The sequence below is a fragment of the Sardina pilchardus genome, chromosome 1 (genome assembly GCF_963854185.1).
Source record: "Sardina pilchardus chromosome 1, fSarPil1.1, whole genome shotgun sequence".
Classification (NCBI taxonomy): Eukaryota; Metazoa; Chordata; class Actinopteri; order Clupeiformes; family Clupeidae; genus Sardina; species Sardina pilchardus.
Genome location: NC_084994.1, coordinates 49,032,303 through 49,057,481, shown reverse-complemented (window position 1 = coordinate 49,057,481; position 25,179 = coordinate 49,032,303). Strand labels below are relative to the sequence as shown.

At 42.4% G+C, this 25,179-nt stretch overlaps 3 protein-coding genes across 4 annotated transcripts; 1 reads left to right on the top strand and 2 right to left on the bottom strand.

Moving 5' to 3' along the window:
* Nucleotides 1-85: 85 nt before the first annotated feature.
* Nucleotides 86-9,385, top strand: LOC134094283 (jupiter microtubule associated homolog 1-like). 2 transcript variants are annotated; one of them, XM_062547771.1, is made up of 5 exons: nucleotides 86-269; nucleotides 2,340-2,479; nucleotides 7,249-7,370; nucleotides 8,157-8,184; nucleotides 8,830-9,385. In XM_062547771.1, the coding sequence occupies exons 1-5, from the start codon at nucleotides 214-216 to the stop codon at nucleotides 8,964-8,966; spliced, it is 483 nt and encodes a 160-aa protein (XP_062403755.1). In that variant the 5' UTR covers nucleotides 86-213; the 3' UTR covers nucleotides 8,967-9,385. The 2 variants fall into 2 exon arrangements, with proteins under 2 accessions (XP_062403755.1, XP_062403747.1); XM_062547763.1 differs by having other exon boundaries at nucleotides 87-269; nucleotides 8,827-9,385.
* Nucleotides 9,386-15,455: 6,070 nt separating this feature from the next.
* Nucleotides 15,456-17,681, bottom strand: LOC134079574 (plasminogen-like; the record flags this gene model as incomplete). Its single annotated transcript, XM_062535670.1, has 6 exons — nucleotides 15,456-15,590; nucleotides 15,696-15,841; nucleotides 16,073-16,179; nucleotides 16,544-16,684; nucleotides 16,799-16,873; nucleotides 17,620-17,681. Coding segments are annotated over 6 exons (666 nt in total), but the record flags the coding sequence as incomplete, so codon positions are not given.
* Nucleotides 17,682-17,784: 103 nt separating this feature from the next.
* On the bottom strand, nucleotides 17,785-24,381 carry LOC134094275 (plasminogen-like). The gene is made up of 14 exons (XM_062547751.1): nucleotides 24,322-24,381; nucleotides 23,622-23,766; nucleotides 23,435-23,541; nucleotides 22,684-22,798; nucleotides 22,427-22,566; nucleotides 22,089-22,209; nucleotides 21,819-21,936; nucleotides 21,576-21,739; nucleotides 21,349-21,473; nucleotides 21,143-21,147; nucleotides 20,169-20,323; nucleotides 18,336-18,529; nucleotides 18,096-18,244; nucleotides 17,785-17,947 (listed from the first exon to the last, which is right to left on the bottom strand). The coding sequence occupies exons 1-14, from the start codon at nucleotides 24,365-24,367 to the stop codon at nucleotides 17,819-17,821; spliced, it is 1,713 nt and encodes a 570-aa protein (XP_062403735.1). The 5' UTR covers nucleotides 24,368-24,381; the 3' UTR covers nucleotides 17,785-17,818.
* Nucleotides 24,382-25,179: the final 798 nt, after the last annotated feature.

Here is a 25,179-nt window from a genome sequence, read left to right as displayed (position 1 = left end):
GACTGACAAACGTTCATCCAATCAAAAGGGGTTTGGTCTTGTGGGTGGGAACCGGATGGTCAAATGCCATCCTCACTATTTAGCAGCAGATTGATCAATTTAGTACGGGCCGAGTCGAATCGAGTATGAGGCGGTGAAATCAAGAGGATCAGGCTGGCAAGAAAATCTGCGATTTAATACTTGACCATTTACCAATCCCTCGACTGTAACAAAATGACGACGACAACTACATTTAAAGGATTGGAGCCAGGATCTAAAAGCAGTTCCAGGTACAAATGAGCAAGTTCAGGTTTGAATGAACAGTTTAATTCAGCTAGCGAGGCAACGTTAGCTAACAGCTAGCTAGCTAGCCTTCTGCCAAGAATTTTGCGTGATTGCTACAATGCTAACAAACAAAAGAAATACGGTTATCAGTTATAAAACGATGCGAGCGATGTTATTAAATTACAGTCGATGTTGCTGTCCACATGCTCGTTTTGTTACTTGGTTCCTGATTTCGTTTTGGCACAGTCGATACAATAACCCTTTGTAACGTCGGGCTGCATACTGTACCCACCAACACCTTACGTTGAACAATGGCAGATCTCCACCTCAGGTGGTAATCTATGATAAATGTGACATTCGTGTCGTGTCATTGCTTTATGCATCGCGCAGATCATTTAACGTTGTTATAGTTTGGTTGGACTCTTGATTAAATGCATTGCAGAGTTTCAAAATAAACGTTATGATGAGCTGCACAGCTGTCCTAAAATCGTTGGGAGTGGCAGTCATCTGCTCCACACCCATCTTCTTGACAATTTTGCGAGATCATCTCCTTTTTTGATGCAAGCTGCTAGTTCTACATTTCATACTCAACGTGATTGTTACCAACACGCTATAACCCCTCACTGTAAATTATATACCATTTCCAAACATTATTCGTATTGAGTGGACATAGGGTCTCTCCTACTCGTTGCAGGGTATGGAAACCCCTTATCTATCTGTAGCATTAACCTATCACTTGGCGGCTAACGTTAATATTATTTGTTGAGCGAGCAAAACTATGATTGGTGAGCTTATGTTAGTTATGAGGAAAGTAGATCGGCTATTTAGGTGTTTGCTCAGATAACGGGTGATGTTTGGATAATCTGACCTGAAATTGGATGTAATGTCTTCTATTGGACTAACGTTCGCTGACATCTATAATTGAAAGCACGTGGGTAGCATGCTATCAAGCTAGTTGAATCCCAAAAGATAATCCCAAACGTTTCCAACACATGGTGTTGAAATGAAAGAGAAGGTGAAGGCTTTAAGAGAAAAACCTACATAGTATGAAAGCTATTGCTCATGCCAGGTCCTTACTGTTTTGACATCCTTACTATGGAATAGGCTAATGTGCATTATTGACATGCACAAACCATGTCTGGAAGTGATTTTATTCTTGTAACGTAACGTTATGCTATAAATCCGTACTGTAACGTTAGCTCCAAAGTTTGTATGCGGCATATACACCTGCTGGCCCTTACCGCTACTGTCAGATGGTTGACATATCTGACAATGGCATGCAGGGCTGTCGTTGTGGGTGTAGTAAGCAGTCATGCTTTCGACCAAGTCGACTGTCTGGATTTAGAAGCTCACTTACGCTAGTCTTGTACTGCTGTGCCGTATATGTTAGTTGTGCTTGGGTGCGGTCCACGCTTTGTAGTGGATTTTAAAACCCGCTCCCAGACTAGGCACCTCCTGCTCCACTGCGGTTGCTGAACGACCGTTCACTCGTTCTCGAAATTTGGGTCAATTATCAACACCTCTTTATTTCTGACCGGCTACAATAATGTCGTTGAAGCTTCGACCAAACGGCTTATTACGAGTCCGCTGGTTATACAGACTGTTATTTCTATAGCGTGGAATAGAAAGAGGCGGGGCCCAGGGATAGGTAGTCAAGTACTTGTGGATGATGCTCAATAACGATCCTGGCTGTGGGAGTACCAGACCGCACCAAAAGTGTGTGGTAAAGACGAGTCATTTCACTTGTCAACTTGAGTAATGACTGCCCGCAGTTTTGTCGGGCCATCTCTCATTACGGTTAGTTTGTGTTCATTTTCATGAGATTGGTCCAGACTGAGTTGTGATCTGTTAAACAGTGACAATGAAATTGGTTACTATAGTGAAGGCTTAAAAGTGTTACTGGAGTCAGGTGTGGAAGGACCTTCATGTTAAGGTAGCCTGCTGTTCTTCATCAGGATTTAAATCTACAGCGCCAGTATCCAGTGCCTAATATCTCATTTGAACTCAATTTTCCGAATATAAAGTACTCTGTCTATTTGTGCCTCTAAGTGGTATTGTCCTATTGTCCATTGCAGGGTGCTGCGTCCTCCGGGTGGCGCCTCCAACATCTCCTTTGGTGCAGATGAGGAGAAGGCCACCCGCAAGAACAAAATGGCCTCCAACATCTTTGCTGAACCTGAAGACCCCCATGCTCACAGGAGGAACAACCCGCCCGGTAACGACACTTTCACGCTGTTACTGAGCATCATCAAGCATCATAACGGCAGCACACCGCAAAAACAAACCCTTGGTTTCCTTGCTATACGCTCAATGCACATCACAATTTCAGATTTGCTTATACCGGCAAATCAACTTCCAGGTTATGCTACACCTACATCTACAGAGGCTATGGCTCTCCTCTGTAGTCGTTCAATTCAAGACCTACCTCATCTCATAGTAAACGATGTAGACCGACTTATGAAAATGTTGTGCCACTCGCTCCAGCAAGCGGGAAAAATGATTTAAAATGCACATTGACAGCTACACAGACAACAATGAGGATAAGAAGCTAACATTAACATGTTACATCTTTACCAAGCAAGTGATGTTACTGAACTGGTTAGATAACAGTAGCCATTTTGTTTTATTAACAATACTTCAGTCAGGACCACTTTGTCAAGAAAAATTGTTTTATTTACCATCGCATGAAATACATTTTGGTGGTATGCTCTGTTCTGGGGCCCCCCTGCCCTTCCATGTTCAAACATGGAACGCCCAAGGCAGGGAGAGCAGCAATAAACCCCCCATGGGATACAGAACAGAACAAACATCAATGACAAGACAATAGGCGAGTTCGTGATGGCGTAAATCTGCCCAGCACAAGATGCACGTGGTTAAAAATCTGTCCACGATGGTCTAGATGGACGTGTTTCCTCAACTTATCGCGGGAGCAAGGCGGGGCAAGGCTTCTGCTGTGCACCAGCGCAGCACCTCTCTAGGTACTGCGGAGCCTAGACCCTGCCCTCATGATGTCAGGACTTTGCCATAATTGGCTTTCACATCCCTGACGTATGTGCAGGTGTTTAGATGCCTCTTCATATCCACAAGGGTCCGTGCCTCATGCGTCGTCACATGGTCACATCTAGACTACAGGAAGTAGAGAGTGTACAACTTCATAGCAGCGTTTGTATCCCCGCCCCTGCTGTCAACGGCAGATCTCGCTGCTGCAAGAGGTCAACTTGAACTTGATAAGTCAGAAGTATGAGGGGGTTAAGGGGAGGAGGTGGGTGGCAAAGTTGCAGAAAAAGCAGATTGGCAAAGGCATTTTAAATAAGCGCTCTGAATGATTTCCGCCAATGAAAGCAGGGTTTTGCCGGCTGGCACTTAGCTGGCCATCAGCTGAGTGGTTAGATTGACGGTCAGCTGGGCCATCTAGGAACGCTAGCGAGACTCTGTGACCTGCCTGAACTAACGTGGTGCTCAATTCTATTGAAATCAACAGACCAGTAAACTGCGTACAGCCTAACTAGGAAGGTGGTAATGGGTATAATTGAATCCAGAATTATGATGTGCTTTGAGAGCATAGTCCATCACAACAGTTGTATTTGATTGATTACAGTGTAATGGAAGAAAATGTATGTTAGCTGCATGTACGGAATCAATGAGTCCAGGGCAATGGGTTTCAGCTGTAGATTTCTGTTTCTTTTTTTTTTGTTTCTATTATTAGTCGTCTGAGTGAAATTGGGATCCTGGATTTAAGCCATCCGTTAGCCGTGAACGAACACACACACACACGCACAAAGCTCCCTGTCCTGTAATGAGCTCAAAAGGAAAGTCTAGAGGATTTAAGTTGTCCAAACCGATAGTCCCTAATCTAAATGTGTGCTATAAACGTGTACTTCCAAGCACCAGGCCAACTCCAGCAGGTATGTCTATCTCACGAAGAGCTCAAATTTGGAGCTTACCTCTCGGCCTCCATGAATGTTCACAGACTGGGGAATCCAGTAACGAAACAAAACAGGAAAAACTAAATGGGGCAAACTCAAAGTGAAAACAAAATTGAAGATCAAGGAAATCCAAGCACAGGGTCCAGATTTTGTGACTCATTTAGACATCAATAGTCAAGCACTAAATGAGAAGCATTTTTCTCTTCCACTTGCCAAGCTGACCCCTTATCCACCTGCCTTGCCTCATGACTTGAGAGAGGCCCAGTAACCCAGAACCAAGCTGATGCCCCCCTGTGGATTAGGGTTGTACATAGAAGTGCTCTGTTCAACTTCAGTGCACCCCCCTGCAGGCAACACACCTTAACAGCACACACATACACTGTAGGAGGAAGTGAGTACATTCATAGCCCTTTTCCACCAACTGAGAACCGGCTCCGTTCCCGTTCGCGAACCAACATTTGAACCGTTCGTCGCGTTTCCACCAAACAAAAGCCGGTTCGGAACGTGGCACCTTGGTTCGGAAGTTGAACCAAAAAATAGTTGTTTTTTCCTGCGAACCGGAGTGGGCGTGTCATTGCGTCTTTCAGAGGGAAGAAGGCTAAGAGCGCTTACATACTCAACGCGAGCAACGCAAGCAAGGAACGTTAGCTACGCGAGTGACGGGCTCCCTTTCATAGTGTACACAGCGAAGGCAAGCAACGCGGGCAATAGCAAAACGCAATACACCGCTCACGCAACAGGGGGTAGCACTGTATTATTCACATTTACATAATATATAGGCGATAATCATCAATTTAACACCTCTGGTATTGTTAAAAACATTGGACAATAATCTCTCTCTGCCATTCAGCCTCTCGAGGAGGTCACACAGCATATTAACTTCATACACACACGTACACACAACGTTCATTATTATTGCCTACCGAAAATGTTCACTCGGTAATCCTATGCTTCACAAACTCACTCAACCATCTTAACTGCCAGTATTTATCGGTAGCTGGGTACAAATGTGGACATTTTCGTACTTTCACATAGTTTTTACTCTTTGCCCGCAATTATAGTCAAAGCTTCTTCTGTAAATATGACATATAGTTGAAATACTGAACAATTATTGAAGTATCGCCCCCACCCACAACGCATGGTATTGCATGCTTCGGTGCGTCGCGTATCAAAAACTGGGATGACACATTTTGCTACGCATCGACGCATAATGGCGGCCAAAGCGTAGCGATGCGTAGCCTTGCGGCCACGTATGCGTAGCAATGCGTTGAGTATGTAAGAGCTCTAAAAGCATGAGTTTTCCGTCCAGATCAACTGTTGCCATGAGTAAACAAAACGATTCAACTAGCATTACACTGCTGACGTTGACTAGCATTTTAAACAGCGAGTTTCTGGCGTTTTTATGGGACAACTGGTCATCATTCTCCCGTTTATGCATCTCATTAACTTTTGCTTTTGCATGCACCACCCATTGTTGAATGACATTGTTGATCACTGGTGTAAATGTGGGCTGGTTCACTAGATAGCACCACTGTTCAAAGAATTCTGAACGGTACCAGTTCAACACCGGGTTCGTTTTCGGTGGAAACGGCAGCCCAGAGAAGCCCCCTCAGCCACAGCACCAAGAAGGCAGTGTGAAGTTAGGGTCCCTTCTGCTGAGGATGTTGTGTGAGCTGAAAACTCTGCTCATTCGCTGTCTTCGTCCCCAAATGTATATAGAACTGGAGATTGGGAGGAAGTACCACCGCCATTCATTTCAATGGCACACACTAGGCTACAGTAGCTGCTTCCAACCCAAAAGTTAGATTCACCCCAACCATCTTTTTGAAAATGGTGTTCCACAGGGCTCATTTCTGGCATCATCTACAGTTGGCCAATTAGGTGCCATGTTGGGAGAGTTAGACAGATGGAGAGGACATAGGCTGTGTCCGTCCGATGAGTGAATGGCTGGCTGGCTGCTGGCTGGCTGCAGCCCACTTAGCGTCTAACCTGATATGCCAGTGCCAGCCAGGAGGAGCTAGAAAGGATCATAGACCGAGATATCACTGAATTTTGTTGTTGCCTGCATATATTTAAAATATGTAGGTTAAAATAAAAATTGAAATGTTATTCTGATAAACTATTGTTACATACATTTCAACAGGTCAGCATTCAAGCACAAATTCAGCGTTGTGTTTTCTAGACATTATGTATCAGTCAAACGGCATAAAATAAAAAAGTTTAAAACGTTTCAGAGTGCTTACCACTGTTGCAGTATCCTTTTTAAAAAACCTGCCATTTTTGCCCATATAAAGAGTTTATCGATTACTTTCAATGGCTTACATGGCGCAAGCACGGTTTGCCACTGCGCCGAGCAAAGTCTTGAACTTTGACTATGGCGCGCTGTAAATCATAGCCATTTTGTGCTGAGCCTGGTGACGAGCACAATACAAAGTCTTGGGGTCGTTAGCTCAACCAGGCGGCCAGCGCAGCGCTAGCAGCTTCCTATGTGTAAGCCCCTTTATTCTGAAGCTCTCCGCTGTTGGGAGTTCATTGAAACAATGCTGGCCTGCAGCTTGTGTGTCAAGACATGGCTCCCACTGTGCTGTGACCTGTATTATGAGCTCAAGCACCCTGTGCTGCTGGCCAAGTGCAGAATGAGAGCGTCCCTTTCACCAACCGGCCACAAGATCTGACTGATGCTCTGTAGTGACTGCTGTTGGCACACACACAGTAATTGTGTCAGTACTTCCCACTCAGTTTCCGTATCTCAATTGGAAATAGATCTTTTGTGTCCTGCCATGTTGGCTCTGTATTGCTTGATGAATACACAGACAGATCCACTGAGATATTTAAGATTAGTCGGATATTTGATGGGTTGATTCCAGGGGTCAGATGGCTGCTGTTTGCTCAAAGAAAATCCTAAATGTCAAATTATATGCAAGACTTCCCATTGTTTTTTTTGTTTGTTTGGTTGTTTATTATTTTGTGTATGATTGTGCCAGTAGTCTTCAATCTACTGATCTCTTGAGATGTAAAGTTTCAGACTTTGATCCAGTGTGCTGTGCTGTGCTGGCAGGTGGGAAGCCAACTGGCGTGCTGTGTGGGGAATCTTCGGCTCCCCTGCGGAGATGCCAGAACCAGCTTTCCAGCCAGGACAACCTGGACCAGGACGGACCCGCTGAGGTGAACTCTGTTGAGGTGAGCAGCGCCATGTTCCACACACACCACTCCAAGCACTTCATTTTCTGCCTGTTATTTCATCAGATACATCCATAGGGATGGATCCACACACACACACACACACACACCTCCAAACACTTGCTTTTCTGCCCATTATTTCATTAGGTCTATCCACAGGGGTATCCTATCCTCACACACACACTCACTCACAGACTCCAGATAAGTGAATAAGATGTTTGCTCCAATGTCTCCAAAAGTGCAAGGCCAGTAAAGGCTACACTATATGCCATGATGTATGGGAACATCACCAGTCACAAACATATAGGTAGCACTTGATCATCTTAGACAATTCAGCAAGATTGTGGGTGCGTCATTACATGCCACCTTAATCTTTTTCAGTTTTGCTTTAATAAGCTGCCTACACTACAGAGGAATTGTATATATGGAGCACAAGTGTGCTCTAAAAGAGCTGTTTGACTACTCCTGTGCCCGTATGAAAGCAGCACAAAGCAGTATGCTAACACCAGATATGAGCATTTGTGACAATTGTTGCAGTCCATGTTGTTAAAACTTTTAAGCGAACAATTTAAAATGTTCACATAAACATCTACAAATTAAAAAAAGCTTGTTCTTCATATTTGCCTCTTTTTTCATGTTGGAGCTCATTTCTGTCTTTAGCCACAAGTTACCACTAATCTGTTTTCCTCTCTGTGCACCTCTTATCTTACTGTCTGCAGAACTGAAATGAACCATTTTGATTCTATTAATATTAACATTTAATTTAATTACTTTTTCTCCTCTCAGGATGTTGACCATGACACAATGAATGCAGGTTAGTTGTGCACTGTTCTAAGAATGGGTGACCAATATTTTTCTATATCTTTTGCTGTATCTTATATGCTCAGTAAAATCAGGTTTTGGTAATGCTAGATAATAATTTACAAAGAACAGTCTTAGGCAGGGATCACATTAAGCGGCAACTGTAACGCAACGCTCAGACCATAATAGTTATCCAAAAATTCTGTCTCGTTTCTAATTGCGCTGTGGTCAACGTTGTTACTAGAGACGGTTTATAATTAATCACGTTTTTAAACGCATCTGATTGGTCAAAATACCTGAACATGCTAAAACTGACATTGATGAGCCGAGTGTTAAACCAGTGTTACGCCAGCGTTACTGCCCAACCATAGAGAACAATAGGAAACCTGCCACTTGCCACTGGCTAATGTGATCCACGTCTTAAAGTTTTTTGCTCCTTGTTCAAAATGCTGTAGAGTGGAATGTAGGTGTTCATACTGGCAATATTTCTATTCATTTCATCTGAATACATTGCATGGTTTTGTGTGAGCAAGTTATACATTTCAGAAGGTCTTGATGTGAGTGAGGTGACTAACTGGGTCAAGTGGAAAAGTGATGACGGTGACATGTTGTGTACCATTGTGGAATCGTCATTCATACTGCCTTCTATGTCCAGCAGAGAGCACAGAGGAGCCCGAGGCTCGTGAGCCGAGGGAGGATACAGCGCCCTCTGGTGGAGGCTCCTCCCAGGCAGCCGGAGTCCCCTCTGGCCGCAGGAACCCCCCGGGGGGCAAGTCCAGCCTCATCCTGGGCTGAGTGCCACTCCCCCGGCCCCCTCTCCAGAAATGCCTCCATTTTTCTCTTTTATTTGTTCTGTTGTTTTTGTAATGATATTGAGATATGAAGAAAAGATGCTGCCATCCTCACCCTACTTACCCCCCCCCAGTCTTTGTGAGTCTCCAACCCCCATTCCGACCCCTGTCCTCTGGTCATCATTGTTTTGATATGCCTTTCTTAATTTTATACTTTTTTTTGACCGAAGCACTTTATGTACTGTACACTCACTGGTTCTGTGTTGAGCTGTAATGTGCCAGGCCTGCTGGTGAAGGCGTCCAGGTTCAGTTCCTCTTCACTCCACTCCACCCCTCCCATGCCCCCCTACCAGTGGAAATGGGAAAACAAAAAACACAATTATGCGTGCTGTATTTCTAAAAACATTAAAAGTATTGATATGACCATAAGCCTTTGGTTTTGTTTATGTGCAACTCTACCTTCTCAAATCAGAGTTTTTATCTCTCAAGACTTTTTATCAATGATGGACAATGACATGATGATTACACATTGACCTGGACACTATCCACTCATAGATGGTTAAAACAATGTCACAAGCTAGCAGGTAAAACTTTTTGTGGTATTTTAGTTTGTGTATTTATCCTGATTGATTTTGACTACAAACATCAAGCAGAATTCACAGGACACAGAAAACGGTTCATTCGTGTCCACTGGAACTGGGATGGAGGGCCACATTTCTCAACGGTAGGCTCGTCTTTAATTGTATTAATGATATTTTAAAACATACGGTTACTGTACACTTACTGTACAAGCTTTGCAACGGGTCTGTCTATGGTCCTTTCCCTGAAGTAAAACGTCATGAAACTAAAAGTGTGTCTTCGACTTGGGTAGCCTAAACGGTCTCAAAAGCTTTTAGGAGGTATATAAACAAGTCTGAGACTAAAACTAAACCCTTGGAGTGGGACTGCTTACTCTATAAAATTCTCAATAAAATTAACTCTTTCTGGGTAGGGCCATCTTTAGGCATTTCCCCTGAAATTGCAATAGACTTCGGAAGTTTGCCCAAAAAAAGGACCCAAAGCTATACCATCTTTGACCATATAAAGAGTTATCCAGGAGTTAATTTAAAATAACCGCCTATGGCAAGTTGCATTGTAAGTTAGCTCTGGGGTAGCAAAGATCAAAGTGTGCCATCTTCACCTGAAGATCACAGTATCCACTAGAAGGCACTGTTTTTCTTTCTACTGGATAACAAGAATCTCTGATCTGACCACATATCAGCCCTCTAGGTCACTTGTATGGACTTAGAAACACAATTGAGGCTTAGCACCAGCAGGTCTTGTGAAGCTGTGTGCAAAAGTAGATCAATATAACATGAAGTATGACTACTGTAGACCATTATTTGCCAAGCTATGCTCATGCGTTTTTAAAATTGTAGTAGGGGTGTACTATGGAAGGTACTCTGTTCCATTATAGCAGCAATTTTCTTTATAAATTTCTTTTCTTCAGAAATCTTTTTAATTTGATAAAGTGGTTAAAGTGCTAGTGGTGAGTGTGTGCCTGTCTATCTGTCTGTGTGTGATTTATTTTGAAGCAATTATTTACAATCAGGGTTTGTGTGTTTTCATCAGACATGTTGTGATGGTGTCTGTGGTCCCTCCTCAGCACTGCCAGCCCATCTGCTGCTCTCTCTGTGTCTCTTCTCTTCTCTTCTCTTCTCTTCTCTTCTCTTCTCTTCTCTTCTCTTCTCTTCTGTCTGTTCTCCTCCTCACTCCCACTCTCCTCCTTCTGTCTTTCATCACCACTTTACCTCTGGTCACTGGGTGGGCACACACACAGACAGAGGGTAAGTGTTGTAATATGGCAATGGAAGTTCGCCAACGTAGGAGATAGAGATTGGATTTGACCTTTGGTCAGGTCAGTTTATCCCATCTTTCATCATGACTTTACCTCTGGTCACTGGGCACACACATACAGACAGACAGACAGGCAGACAGGGAAAGTGTTGTAATATGGCAATGGAAGTTTGTCGGAGACAGACTGGATTTGACCTTTGGTCAGGTCAGGTTAACCCGTCTCCTCTCTCTTTCTCTCTCTCTGTTCTTTACGTATCATCTCTGCCCACTCCACATCACAGTCCCCTCACAGCACTGAACTACGGCTCTGCTACAGTAAACACACAGACCCAAACAGAAGTCAACACAGACTTGTGCACACAGAGCATGGAGTATGTCAGGAAGATGGGGTAGAGGAAATACGCTAGTCCCAGGAGAGCGAAGAGGGGGCTGGGGGCATATTTGAGTTCAAAAGGCGAATAGCCTCAAAGGTAAAGGTAGAGTGTGTGTGTGTGTGTGTGTGTGTGTGTGTGTGTGTGTGTGTGTGTGTGTGTGTGTGTGTGTGTGTGCCTTGACCCCCATATGAACTTCAGTCTCAGTCACATCCTATTCTAAATCCATGGTTTAATAGGACATCGGTCCACTCCTATAGCTAGAACAGCTTCAACTCCTTTGGGAAGGCTTTCCACAGAGTTTAGGAGTGTGTTTATGGGCATTTTTGACCATTCTTCCAGAAGCGCATTTGTGATGTCACACACTGATGTTGGATGAGGCGACTGGCTCTCGGTCTGTTCTGTAATTTATCTCAAAGGTCTTCTGTAGGTTTGGGGTCAGGACTCTATATGACCACTACGCTAGGGCTGTTCATAGTAACAGAGGCAATGGCCAAAGACAACAAGAAAACTCTCTCCAAAAACATTGAGGTGTGAACTGACTGATATTCCTTACATGCTTTTTGCTTTTTTGGTGTGCCAAGGTCTGATCATGCGCCTGGGCATCCTTGAAGGTGATGTCTACATCGACTTCCTCATTTCTGGCTTGGTGGAGGAGTTCCCGGCGCCATTCCTGATCCTCTTCTCCATCGAGCGCATTGACCGACGGCTTCCCTTCGCTGCGGTCAACATCGTTGCAGGAGCTGCTTGTTTCATTCCAGCCTTCATCCCAGAGAGGGAGCTCACACCTGGGGCCTGGTGGTGTAGCCATGGCCGAGCTTGTGCTAAGAGCTGTGTTCTTAATATTCTGTGTTCTTCATGTTCTGTGTTCTTCATGTTCTGCTCTTAATGTTCTATGTTCTCTTCCTGGCACACTCACAGGTATGTTCTGGAAGAGGACAGTGGGGGCTTGTGTAGGCAGGCTGGGTATTACCATGGCCTTGGAGATGGTGGTCTTTATGAGCACAGAGTTGTATCTACAGTATTTGTAAGGTAAGGGAAGATGGTTGTGACTTCTCCATGAATACACAAATAATGAGTGAGCCAATGAAATCCCTTCATATCTCTGCCACCCACACATTTACATTTACTCTTCAAGGGGCTGTTGCACAGACAGTGAATCTCAGTGAATGCTCTTGATCCAGAGGTATGTTGCAGTATGTCAGACTGGGACCATCAGATAGTCACTTAGTAAAGCGCAACATAATTCTACAGCACTGTATAAACTCCAATGGTGTACTGTATGTTGTGTCCTTCTTATAGGAACTTTGGGGTGTCTGTGTGTTCTACACTGTGTGACGTTGGTGGCATTGTTGCTCCATTCCTGCTCTACGGATTGGCTGTTATCTGGCTCGAACTCAGGCTGAGAACCAAAGAGGCGTAAGTGACATTTCACCAACTTTACAGGAGAGCCAAAACAAATCTAACTGCACTATATGTTCACCTTTGGTTTTTGTTCAATAACTCTATATTTAGAAATATTTTAATTCTATAACTTTGTCAGCTAAGAGAGCTCATCAAGAGCTTTCAGGTGATATATATAACTCAATTTTGACCAAAATGTCACTTACGCCCCTTTGGTTCTCAGCCCTCGATATTTCGGTTAGTTTTGCAACTCATAGTCTAGTAGTCACTGAATTGTGACAGCACAGTCCTCTCAAAATATATGTTTGAAGTGAATGCTATTTGGTAATACTTAAGTAAAAGTATACTCTTTTGATCCTGTGAGGGAAATTCTGTCTCTGCATTTGTCCCAATCCATGAAATTAGTGAATACACACAGCACACAGTGAGGTGAAGCACATACTAATCCATGAAATTAGTGAACACACACAGCACACAGTGAGGTGAAGCACATACTAATCCGGAGCAGTGAGCTGCCTGCTCAGCAGCGGCGCTCGTGGAGCAGGTTAGGTGCCTAGCTCAAGAGCACTTCAGCCGTGGACTGGTCGGGAATCGAACCGGCAAACCCTACAACCCTTACAAGCTCGAAGCCCTAACCAGTAGGCCACAACTGCCCCCGTGGACTGGTTACAGTGCTAATCTGTCCACAAAAAAAAACAGATTTTAAGATTAGTATGTGAAATTGCCATCGAACAATTACTGAGCATCAGTCAACAGTGTCAACAGATAGTTTGTTGATACTCTGAGCATCTGTAAATAGTCAGTGGACACTAGGGCTTTGACTCCTAACTTCGTTATTCGAATATAATTCGAATTTTTGAAAAATATATGATATTCGAACGAATTTTAGGCAGCTCTTAATATTCGAACCTGTTGTGAGCATTATTTTTTGGTACATGTGTTTGCATGCAAACGTTGTTTTCAGATTCAGCGGCTTTCTCACATCTGGTAAAGTCGTGAATCATGAGCTCATTAGCAAGGCTATTAGGCTTACTCATCTGGGCTCCTGTAGGTGATGTTAGCGAGTGGTTTGACTAGCCTATTCAGTTTCCCCACGTGTGTGTAAGTTTCAAGGTAAGCTAGTAACTTCCTCATTGGGACAGGCCCTTTTAAGTCTTGGAGTTGGAAGACATTGGTATTGAGATGGTCAATCAACTTGAATGCAAGAGTTTTAATCTGTGCAGCATGCTAATCATGCTAACCGGATAATTTAGCTTGTTGTCTTCTATGCGTCATTGCTTTCACGATTGTGAAGGTTTAGGATGCATGTCGAGGGACGGGTGTCCATTGAGCGCGCACGAGGGAGGACGAGAGAAAGCGGGCCATGGAGAATGAGTTTAGGCTACTTAGGCTATACTGTTTGGTAAAGTTGTATGCATAGTGCCTCCACCTGAACAGCGTTATGTCGGTGCAATCAAGCTTCCAGGGATCTTGTTTTCATGGAGACAGACGCGGTCTGCACGGAGTGGAGGGGCTGTGAACGTGTGTGTGTGTGTGTGTGTATATGTTTGTGTGAGAGAGAGAGAGACACAGAGGCATGAGTGACAGAGAGACAGAGGGAGAGCAGGAAAAGGAAATTCAGCTTAATGAATGCTGCGTGTTTTTCCAATAGCATAAAAATAATGGTCAAAATATTATTAACAAATATTCGAATACATTCGAAGTTTGATATTAATAACCAAACGAACTTCGAATATGATTTTTGGCCAAAAGTCAAAGCCCTAGTGGACACTACCCAAGAAAAGTGTGACCTGTTATTTTGACACTCAGCAAGCTTGAGAGAGTTTAGTATTATGTCGTGGCTACTCTGAGCACTTTAAGTCAACTCACATCCACCTGGCTGTGCTGTGTTGTCACAGGGACAATTGCATGCGTTGCTGGGGGTCTGGTCCTGCTGTTGCCTGCATAGACCTAAAAGAAAGGTTGCCTGAGACAAGAATGTTCCACTTCCTGAAACTATTGATGACATAGAGAACCCTCTGAAGTAAGTTTTAGCTCTTCACCTGCCATAATTGTTCATCACTGTTCATTCATTTTAACACACAATCCCATCAGTAGATATCCCCAATATACTGTATACCTTAAACATTTTTTTTTTTTATATAATATATCAAATCTCATGCATACAAGAAAAATGTAATAAAATGGAAAACGCCCTGAAGAGTGACCAGCTGGGGAATCTCATCCCAACTGACGTAACAACGCAGAAAGACCCCGTGGATGTCTGAGTCCATGGTTTCACTCGTGTGGTCTGGATGTGGAACCCATCTTTCACATAGCCTCCACATCATAATTTATACCTTACATTTTTGTAGACTTATTATGGATTCTTGTGTAATTTATTTAAGATGGTCATTGTGTGTGCTGTTAGAATAACAGTCTCATTCATTGACTAACACTGATTTTGAAACATTTATTAAAATCAAATTAAAGTAAATTCTATTCTGACACAAGAGTACAGAGTATTACCTTCTACAGTTCATTCTATCCATCGGATATAAAGTATTTTTCAGTTGTTTCAGCATCAACCTAAAATACATCGGTAACACTTTATGGTAAAGGTACATAAATTATCATTAATTCATGCATGAATTCATAATGATTAATGTACCGTTGCCGTAAAGTGTTACCAAAACATAATGTTTTATCTTAAATTAACATTAAGGTGGCAGTCCCTTGCGCAGACACACAGAGATAATGCAACAGCCTTGGTTGTTACTCCCTACACAATACAAGTACGGAAATAAGTGACACTAGAGTATTTCAGCAGAACAGTATTTCATGGGGGAAAAAAACACATTTATATTTCAACTTAACTAGTTCTTTTTCATTTCACTGTTAATTCAGTCAATAAATTTGGACACTCTGGCGTACACTCCTGGTTTCATTGCATTAGGACAGCCAAGTCCCCATGATGTGACCCCTTGGAGAATGAAGGTGCTCTGAGAGAGGCACACAAGTGGTCCCCCACTGTCCCCCTGGAACAGACAACGCGGATGTTAACTAATAGTCATTAGAACACATGGGAACAGTCATGGTGTTGGTGACACAACCCTGCTAGAAAACTCCCTAAGCAAACCCACCTGACAACTGTCGGTGCCTCCCTCAATGTACCCAGCACACATCTCATGGTCCTTCACTCTCCCGTTTAGATATGCAGGTCGGTTACAAATCTTATTTTCAATGACTGGAAATCCTGTTTCTTTCAGGAATCCTTCTCCACCCGTTCCTGTAATGACAATGGCCGGGTTTCCCAAAATTGTTAAGAAGCTCTTAAGTGCTAAGAACTTCTTAGGAGCGTTGTAAGAATGTTCTAAGAACGCTCCTAAGAAGTTCCTAGGACTTAAGAGCTTCTTAACGATTTTGGGAAACCCGGCCAATGTATGTTTAGTACAAAATGATAAATCTCTTGACATGGTGGAAAAACATAATCTAAAATGGGCTACCAGCTTTATTTTACCTTGTGTCTCTCCCCAGCCGGTTACATGGTATTCTGTGTTGCCTGGAACAATGTAATCCTTGTCTGGTAAGCATGCCGGCAAAACCTTATCATTTAAGAGAGCGGGCCTGCAAATGAAAAGGTGCCACGGAAAGTTGGAGTAGGCAATGTTTATATATATAAAACTAACTGGAGTTTCTGAGTCTGCCACTTTTGAGATCAATAAGCAGAAATTATAGAAAAAAACAACCCAAACCCTAGCATCACTACATCACTATGGTGATTTTCTGTGCACATTTAAATCCTTTGGCGGCTAGGGGGCCAATACCAAAACATGCTCATCTAAGAATTTAGAGTACTTTCAGTACACAAGCTATCCAGCTATTCTAACAGCTACTGTAACTAGCCAATCTTAATTGATAACAAACAAACCTTTTCAAATGATTGACATAAACATGTTAGACAATGTTACATTAAAAATAAAAACTGTACTTCGAAAGCTTGAGAAGAGCAATGTCTTTTCCGGATGGCTCAAGAATCAGTTTTTCAACATCCCTCACTTGCTTTGATGCCTCAGTCGCTTTCTCTGAGTGGATTCCTAGATATATCTTGTAAGAAGATGGCTGTTTAGACCTGTAAAAAATGAACATGGATTCAATGTCAATGATTAGGTGAGGATCACATCAAAAACAAAGTACCGGTATACGGATCAAAGTGCATCATTGGGGTAAACCTGGAAAAGAGTACCTCTCTAGACAATGGGCAGCTGTAAGAACCCACTCCGCATCTATCAGCGTTCCTCCACAGAAGTGAATACCAGTGCTGAAAGAGAGAACGGGACAAGACGTGTCATAGTATCGTCACCATAGCTCAGCCATTCATTCACTCTCGACGCACATACAGTACAGTGTACATTTGATACCATGCTAAAGTTGCCTAAAAAGAGGAATAAAAAATCATCATGACAATTGATCTTAATGCCTTAATTAAAAAAATTAGTAAAAATCAAACCGCTAAGGACACCAATTTTCTTTGTGATTGAAGAATGTATTGTAATAAATACTTTTTCCAGGCCTATTAGCCTGTTTGATGCTCACTGAGCTCAATGCAAATCAAACAGGCAAATAGGCCTACTGGAAAAAACACCATGCCAATCTCTAGCTATGGTGAAGGGTATGTGATGATGTGGGGCTATTTTAATTCCAAAGGCTAAGGGAACTTTATCAGGATGCATAATATCCTGGATCCATGAAATAGCTGGCCTTTAAAAATAAAAACATATAAAAAATCCTCCTGCTCCAATGGGAATTTAACACAGGGGTCAAATACTTATGCCCCCTTGCATTTAAGGAAGAACATTTATTTATTTACGATACATTCTTCAATCATACAGAAAATTGGTGTCCTTAGCGGTTTGATTTTTTATTAAGGCATTAAGATCAATCAAATGATGATTTTATATTCCTCTTTTTAGGCAACTTTAGCATGGTATCAAATACATGTTCTCCCCACTGTACGTTGGCAAGACTGAAAAATGAAACTAGTTAACTGGCAGTCAGTGTTCATACCTGGTTCGTAAACTGATTTGCCATGGCCAGGAGTGAGGTTTGGACACGCAGTCTCCAAGAATACGTCCAAGGCATCACATAGACTTTTTACGAGGTCCTCCACATTTCTCTCCAGCTGGTGGCACATATCAAAGTCATTGTATTTCAGCTTTTCACTTATTGATAGGGTTGCTTGGCCACAAAAGCTATGTGATCTTTGCTAACAAAGGTGTACAGTGAAGAGCAGCGACATACAGCAGTCTGGAATCTGGCAGTAGTCCCACTTCTTGTTTGGGTCCATGGTGTAGCACCAAGGCCCATTCACATCATTGTCTGGGTTCCTGCATTGCTAACATCAGTGAAAGAGAAAGAAAGATCAACCTTTATCTAAAAACATTACTGTAACATTGTAGTTTGTGACGTTCATGTACTTTGCATGACCTTTATTCCACACACCCTGCCTTAACAAGACTGAATCTGACAGAAATCTTACTCACATTGCCCTCTAGGCCCTTATCAGGGTGTGAGTCAGGAGTAAATTTGGCATGCTGGTGGGGGGTCATGGAGCGCCAGGCTTGGCAGGTGACCCCCATCACAGTCTTAGATGTGAGACCCCTGTAGGTCACTCCATTTGCAACCTTGCAGTCTGAACACAAATCGAGTGTGGCGTCATCACAAATGCCAGCAGAATCCCTCAATGTGCATGTGTTCATGGTCAATAGAGACAACCCTCTCACCTGTTGCGTTTGGAGCAGCGGTGCCAGATGAGCTGGGGGGCTTGGGGTCCACCACTGGTTCCTCTGTGGCTTGTGGTTGAGTGGTGGTGCACTTGTCCAGTTTGCAGTACTCCCAGCGGGTCGAGGGGTCGGTGGTGTAGCACCAGGGAGCAGTGTCACCATCTGGGTTCCTGCACAGGTTCCTCCGCAGGTCTCTGATACAGCGGGAGGGAGAAGATACTTAATGAACACCTTTATAAACAGTGAGCTTACAAGTAAGTTCTACAGCCTACAATCTGTCCATAGCCCATTGTACAAACGCTTTTGGCAACACCAATACTTTTGGTGACGTGATGACATCACAAGAGTGCAAAGCAATGGATGTAGCCTCTGACTGGTGCTGACTTATAATAGCCAAGTGAAGACTTTTTTTTTAGATGTTATCTTGTTATTTCGAGATCATATCTCTATTTCAAGATAATATCTCATTATTTCGAGATAATACACATTTCACCAACTTTACAGGAGAGCCAAAACAAATCTAACTGCTTCTATAGGTTCACAGTTAAAGACCTTTGGTTTTTGTTCAATGACTATATATTTATAAATATTTTACTTCTATAATTTTGTCAGCTAAGAGAGCTCATAAAGAGCTTTCAGGTGATATATATAGTATAACTCAATTTTGACCAAAATGTCACTTACGCCCCTTTGGTTCTCAGTCAATGATTTTTTAATATAGGTGTGTTATGTCGAAATAACGAGATATTATCTTGCAATTACGAGACATCATCTCGAAATAATGAGATATTATCTTGAAATAATGAGATATGATCTCAAAATAACAAGTTAACTTCTCAAAAAAAAAGATGTCATGTGTCATATGTCACTTGTGGTTCAGGCCTTCCGTAGAACCCTGCCTGACATGCCGGTGAATTTGGATTTCGCCTGGCAGCTCAGACTGGAAACCTATACATCTATCTCTCCTGCTTCCTGTCCACAAACTTTGGGTCCAATCACGTTGGTCTGATGAAGGACTATCCAAGCGTACAGAGTCATTTGAATGATGCCCATTGATCACGCCGCTTGTGCAGTAGAAATAAAGCGCAGACTCCCCATACTAATGTTCAGCTTAGTGATAGGTAGACTACCCCCCCACCATTTAGAGCTTTCACGGAACCTAAAAACTAATGAAAAGGGAAATTATTCTTCCTGATCAAGAGTTACACAGTGCAATATCAAGCAATCTGGGCATGCCGAGACTTGTCTCCACTTCGTACTGCTTGGCAAGTTCAGTTGTGAATTTTTGAGTGCATATCAGTATTTAAGTTATGAAATGTAACCGGCAGGTCAGCAGAGTCGATCTGTTGACTGTTTGTAGGTTTATGGCATGAGACAACATGTTGCTATCAAACCCTTGATCAACAGAGTCAGTGTACTGATGAAGGAATAGATTAAATTGACAGATCTGGAAGTTTTGCAAAGTGATTTCATGCTCCCTTAAAAGAGTATTTTTTCAAAATACAAAAATACACTATTTTATTTTTATACATGGTGTGGCTACTGTATTTTGTAGTTTAGTTTGATACACTTAAAATAGGGGTATTTGACATTTTATTTTAAAATACATTTTGATATATTTGTTCCCATCTCAGCCCCATAGATGTGACTTGTGTGAACACACAAGTGTCTAATAACCAACTAATAACAACTGATTGAAACTGATGTGCTATTTGGGGAAAGAGGCTCTCCACTCCAGTGGCACACATGCAGTAATTCTTATCTCATGTATTTATAATCAGAAGGTTTATGCACTACTGTGAAAGGATTGTTTTTGTCTCTTTGTGTTCTTACGCTTGGGGGTAGGCCTGTGGTGTCTTTACATGGCGATGAGGGTGCATGGATGACCAGACTTGGCATTTTTTCCCGCTAATTGTCTCTGACATGGCCCCTCTGTAAGAGCTCCCATCACCAGTGTAGCAGTCCTCCATTTCAGGGATAACAGGCTCCTCTGTGGGGGGATACATCAAGCTGTGCTCATCAGCGACCAGCTGACTTAAGGAACAAACTATGTTATTCCCTTCACTAAGACGAGTTGATACATACCTCTCACATTTCAATGCGTGCACTCACTGGTTCTGGCGCGCGGCAAAACTTTGATAGCACTTAGCTAGCCCAATACATTCATTAGGATCCAAACAGAGATGAAGTTAGAAGCGACCAAACACCTCCATGTTCTCCTATTACACGAGAGGTCACACGACCAAGTATGGTGAGACAAAATAAAACGTGGTGCATTTGTAAGCAGGTAAGAGGGATAACTATATTGTATGGCGCAGTAATATCCTCACTCTTGCACTTTCAGTTTCACTTTGGAGTGGGGATATTACTGCGCAGAGTCTAAGTGCTCCCAATGTTATTCCGCCACACAATATAGTTATCCCTTTTGCCTGCTTAGAAATGCACCACGTTTTATTTTGTCTCACCATACTTGGTTGTGTGACTACTCGTGTAACTAGGGAAAATATGGAGGTGTTTGGTCGCTTCTAACTTCATCTCTGTTTGGATCCTAATGAATGCATTGGTCTAGCTAAATGCTATCAAAGTTCCGCTGCGCGCCAGAGCCAGTGAGTGCAAGCATTGAAACGTGAGAGGTATGTATCAACTCGTCTTAAGGGAATAACATAGTTTAATATGAAAAAAAACGGTGAAGTGTTCCTTTAAAAGCCTTTCGCATTATGTTCCATAACTTTCCAGCTATTCATTTCTTAGGCTAGATTAACTGTCTCTCAAGAATCTTACACGTTCCACACCAAAAGCTTTCATACATCATCTGACTTCACATGGAAACAAATTGCTTTATTTAAAAAGTTTATTTTTGTTTTCCTCCCTTTTTTTGTGCTGAGGTTCACTCTGATACCATTCGAAGTGCACTATCAAGTGAGTTTGATTGATTTAACACTTTTATAGCCTACTGTTGAAACGCCCTACGCCCAATATAAGTGTTGTGCCCAATGACTGGTGTTACACTGACCAGGTCCAGGCTGATTTCCACAGCTGGGCACCTTGCAGTACTCCCACCTCGTTTCCGGGTCTGTTGTGTAGCACCAGGGACTTCTCTCACTGTCAGGATTTCTGCAGTAGTTTCCGTCAAGGCCCCTAAAAGAGCATAATGGATACTCTCAAGCAGGAATGAATATTTCTCAAGCACAGAATCCTGGTTAATAAGTACACTCAAGTGTAGCTCCAAACAGGTCTTACTTGCATGGGTAGTTTTCTGGAGTTCGAGAGTGTTCATGTGGAGACTGGGCAGACCACATCTGACAAGCTTTCCCCGATATTGTCACGGAAACTATTCCTCGATAAGCACTGCCATCGCCGGTAGCACAAGTGAGCTCTGGCATTATAGTTGGAGGCTCAGAGGTTGAGAGAGCGACAGAAAAGAAGAGTTGAAAGCAACCATTGTAGATACATGCAAATACATGTAGAGAAAAGTGACTCACTGCATCGAGGGATGCTACAGTGGTCCCAGCGCTTTCTGGGGTCAGTGGTGAAACACCAAGGCCTTGGCTCCCCATCTGGGTTCCTGCAGTAGTTCTCCTCTAGGTATTTATCAGGAAGTCTGTACAGAACAGCGTACACACACACACACACACACACACACACAAACAAACAAACATGTTTATAAACATAATAATCTTAAATACTGTATGTTAACCTCTCCAGAAATGATGAGATTGAGAGTGCATTTGCATGCTTATGAAAGATGCGTACGCGGAGGGATGGTAGCCATGGTTTTGCGGCTTTTGGGAATCCCAACGCTGACAGGTATAGCCTCCCTCTGTTGTTGAGATCTTGCCTCTGTAGTCTTCACCACTGCAGTACATGCACTCCACTGCAGGCACAAACAAGTACATGGTTTTGTAAACAAATAGTATCTTTTAGTTTTGTTAAAAAAGATCACTTATTGTCATCCATTGTGGAGGTTAATAAAAGCTGGACTTCAAGGCAAAGACATTGCTGGCATTAACTTTGACGGCGTGAAAGCTGATTATCATCTGACATGTGAACTAGTCAAGCACCAGAACTTCTGCACATTCTAGAACCAATACCAGTGCAGTCCTGGATGCCACAGGTCTCCCATCTCTTATTTGGATCTGTGGTGTAGCACCAGGGTCCATTGACATCATTGTCTGGATTTCTGCAGTAGTTGGACTCCAGGTCAGCATTAGGGTGGGTCTCTGGAGTTATGCTTTGAGAGAGAGGATTGCAGATTTCAGACAATGGAAGCCAGGATACAGCTAAACATTTCTAGAGATTTTGTAGCACATAAGTGTTATGAGCAGGTGTTTTTGAGGGTTGTACTAACTTGGGTACATGGGGAACTCTGGAGGCCCATCGCTGGCATGTTCTTCCTGATTTGGTCCTGGTTTTTGTTCCCCTGTAGCTATTCCCATTACCCGAGATGCATTCTTTTAAAAACTCTATCATGGAGAATGGGAACAATGTGATTTTTTTCCTGATCATCCTCTCATCTTATATCAAGGCATTTTGTGTGACTGGATTGGAACTCTTTAGTGTCTCATCCAATTATATTCACTTATCTGGATGTACACAGTATCTGTACAATACCGCTGAGAAGGTCCATTTATTCAAGTGTAGGATCTATTTGACCTAATCATTTTGCTAGTTCCCACAGTTATCTTGAGATCAGTCAAAAAATATTTCCAACATCAATACTTTTTTAACATATGTCTCCCATTCCCTTTTGAGAATTCAAAATCATGTGTAATTTGGTCAGGCTAGTTAAACATTCCCACTGACTGAACGGAAATGAACAGTGAGTGCCATATCTAGTGAGTGAATCATATCTTAATGATCTAATCCTTTCACCCAAGCCATTTGTTTACTGATGCAAGAGTACATTAACACAGATTGACTATTAACTCCACTGAATGCATGCTGAAACAAAATCACTTTTTAGCCATAGCTTATTGTTTTAAATGAACTTTTTAACCATACTGTACGTAGCTTATTGTTTTAATGATGCACTCTAGTTATATTACAGTAATATAGTTCAAGAGGCCATGCACACATTATTGATCTTTTATCTGCAGTACCTTTCTTTTCATAAAACGCTGAGCTCATCCTCCGCAGCAGCATCTCCATTTTGGAGTTTGCTGGGACCGTCACACAGTCCTGATCCTTCTCCATGTAAACAAAGGCCCTGCAGAGAGAAGCACTTCATTACTGCAGGCTCATTCACACAGAATAGGTCACAGGCCTGCTATATGAGCCGCTCACTACCTGCACAGGAAGGCTGTTTCGGCATTGCATTTGGCTGCACACTCGGCTGCCGTGATCACTGAACACGCTCGTTTGACTTGAGTGACCACCCAGGCCCCATCAGTTTTAGTGTAATCCTCAAGGACATCTGCAAGCACTCCAGTGACTAAAAAGAGAGAGGAAAGAGAAAACGTGGATTACTATAATTGCCCCCATTATAATAATTTAAGAGCTAGCACAGTTTGAATGTTTGTCAACATACTGTACAATTGGGAAAGAAATGGTATAATGATTTTTATCAAACTGTCAAATCTCGTTATAACTGGCAGATTTATTTTACAAAGATGGAGCATGGATTAACAGATCATTTAATTGTCATTTTGTGACAAAATATGAAACAGAATCACTTGATTAGTCAAACCCTCCATGGAACACCTCTCATCTAATGATCCCAGTATGAAAGTAATATTTTAGCCACATTTTATTGATTGTTTTGTGGTTGCAGTATGTCTAGCTATACAAACATTTTTGATGAAAAAAGTAAATGCAAAATCACTTCTTCAGTGTAAGACACATACAAACTATACTGCAAAAAGGATTGCATTTGGAAGAATTACATGATCAGATTAACTAAAAAATACAGATTGAAAATGAAATGTCCAAATTTAATAATTTCAAAATGTAAATGTAAGTATTATGTGGATTTCTTGATTTGTCTTACCTGTACAGAGCAGCGTACATGTTAAAAGAAATGTGTATGTGCCCATGTTGTGGCAGGAAGAGCCAAACCCTTGCATGGATTTGTCTTTTAAACCATGTCAGTAAGACAAATATATATAGTAGCTCTTACTCATCAGTAAATCATTGTCCTGACGAGAACAGAGTGCAGGGGTCAATATTTGGACAAAGAAGTCTCTAATTTTTTAGAATGGGGGTGCAAATCACTAACATACCTATCTATCTCTCTATCAACAGCCCGCATCAAAGCTTAGCCTATAACCAGTAATTTGGGATTTTTCATTTGGGATTACTGAAGGGACGGCTGGGTTCGATGTCAAAGGTACTTTTGATACCTTTTTGAGCAAGCCAGGGATTTCGAAAAGTCTTTTGGTGAATTGAAAAAGTGATGATGGTAATATTTTGTATGCAGACGTGGAATTGCCATTGGATAGTTGAGCCAGAATCTAACACATAGGCCAAAAAGAAATTCACTGCAACCAATGTTTTTCAAAATGGCGCTTCACAGGTCGCATGTGCATAATTTGTAGGCTGGGTGAACCCTGCTTGAACTTCCGGGGAATTAGAATTACCAGCAGATCTATTTTCGCTGTTTAGTGCCAGAATCTTTGGCTCCAATCAGAAACGGCCATACTCTAGTCCTGGCATGCTATTGGCCGGTGACGCGCCGAAAACTAAACTTAAGCGACGCAAAGTGCAATAGAAACAAAGCACAGCCTCGCCAAACTAATGTTCAATCTTAAAAGATTGAGTTTAGTATGGTGAAAACCAGACTACATAATTTGTGTCATCCATGCAGATTGGTTGATCCTCCAAGCAGGAAATTGCCACCTCAACCACC

What these genes read in the sequence shown, in the direction of transcription:
- LOC134094283 (XM_062547763.1), top strand. Translation starts at nt 214, where the DNA reads ATGACGACGACAACTACATTTAAAGGATTGGAGCCAGGATCTAAAAGC. An exon ending in GGATCTAAAAGCAGTTCCAG is followed by an intron (nt 270 to 2,339) that starts GTACAAATGAGC and finishes TGTCCATTGCAG; the next exon opens with GGTGCTGCGTCCTCCGGGTG. An exon ending in CAGGAGGAACAACCCGCCCG is followed by an intron (nt 2,480 to 7,248) that starts GTAACGACACTT and finishes CTGTGCTGGCAG; the next exon opens with GTGGGAAGCCAACTGGCGTG.
- LOC134094275 (XM_062547751.1), bottom strand. Translation starts at nt 24,367, where the DNA reads ATGGGCACATACACATTTCTTTTAACATGTACGCTGCTCTGTACAG. An exon ending in ATGTACGCTGCTCTGTACAG is followed by an intron (nt 23,767 to 24,321) that starts GTAAGACAAATC and finishes CTCTCTTTTTAG; the next exon opens with TCACTGGAGTGCTTGCAGAT. An exon ending in AGAGTTCCCCATGTACCCAA is followed by an intron (nt 22,567 to 22,683) that starts GTTAGTACAACC and finishes TCTCTCTCAAAG; the next exon opens with CATAACTCCAGAGACCCACC.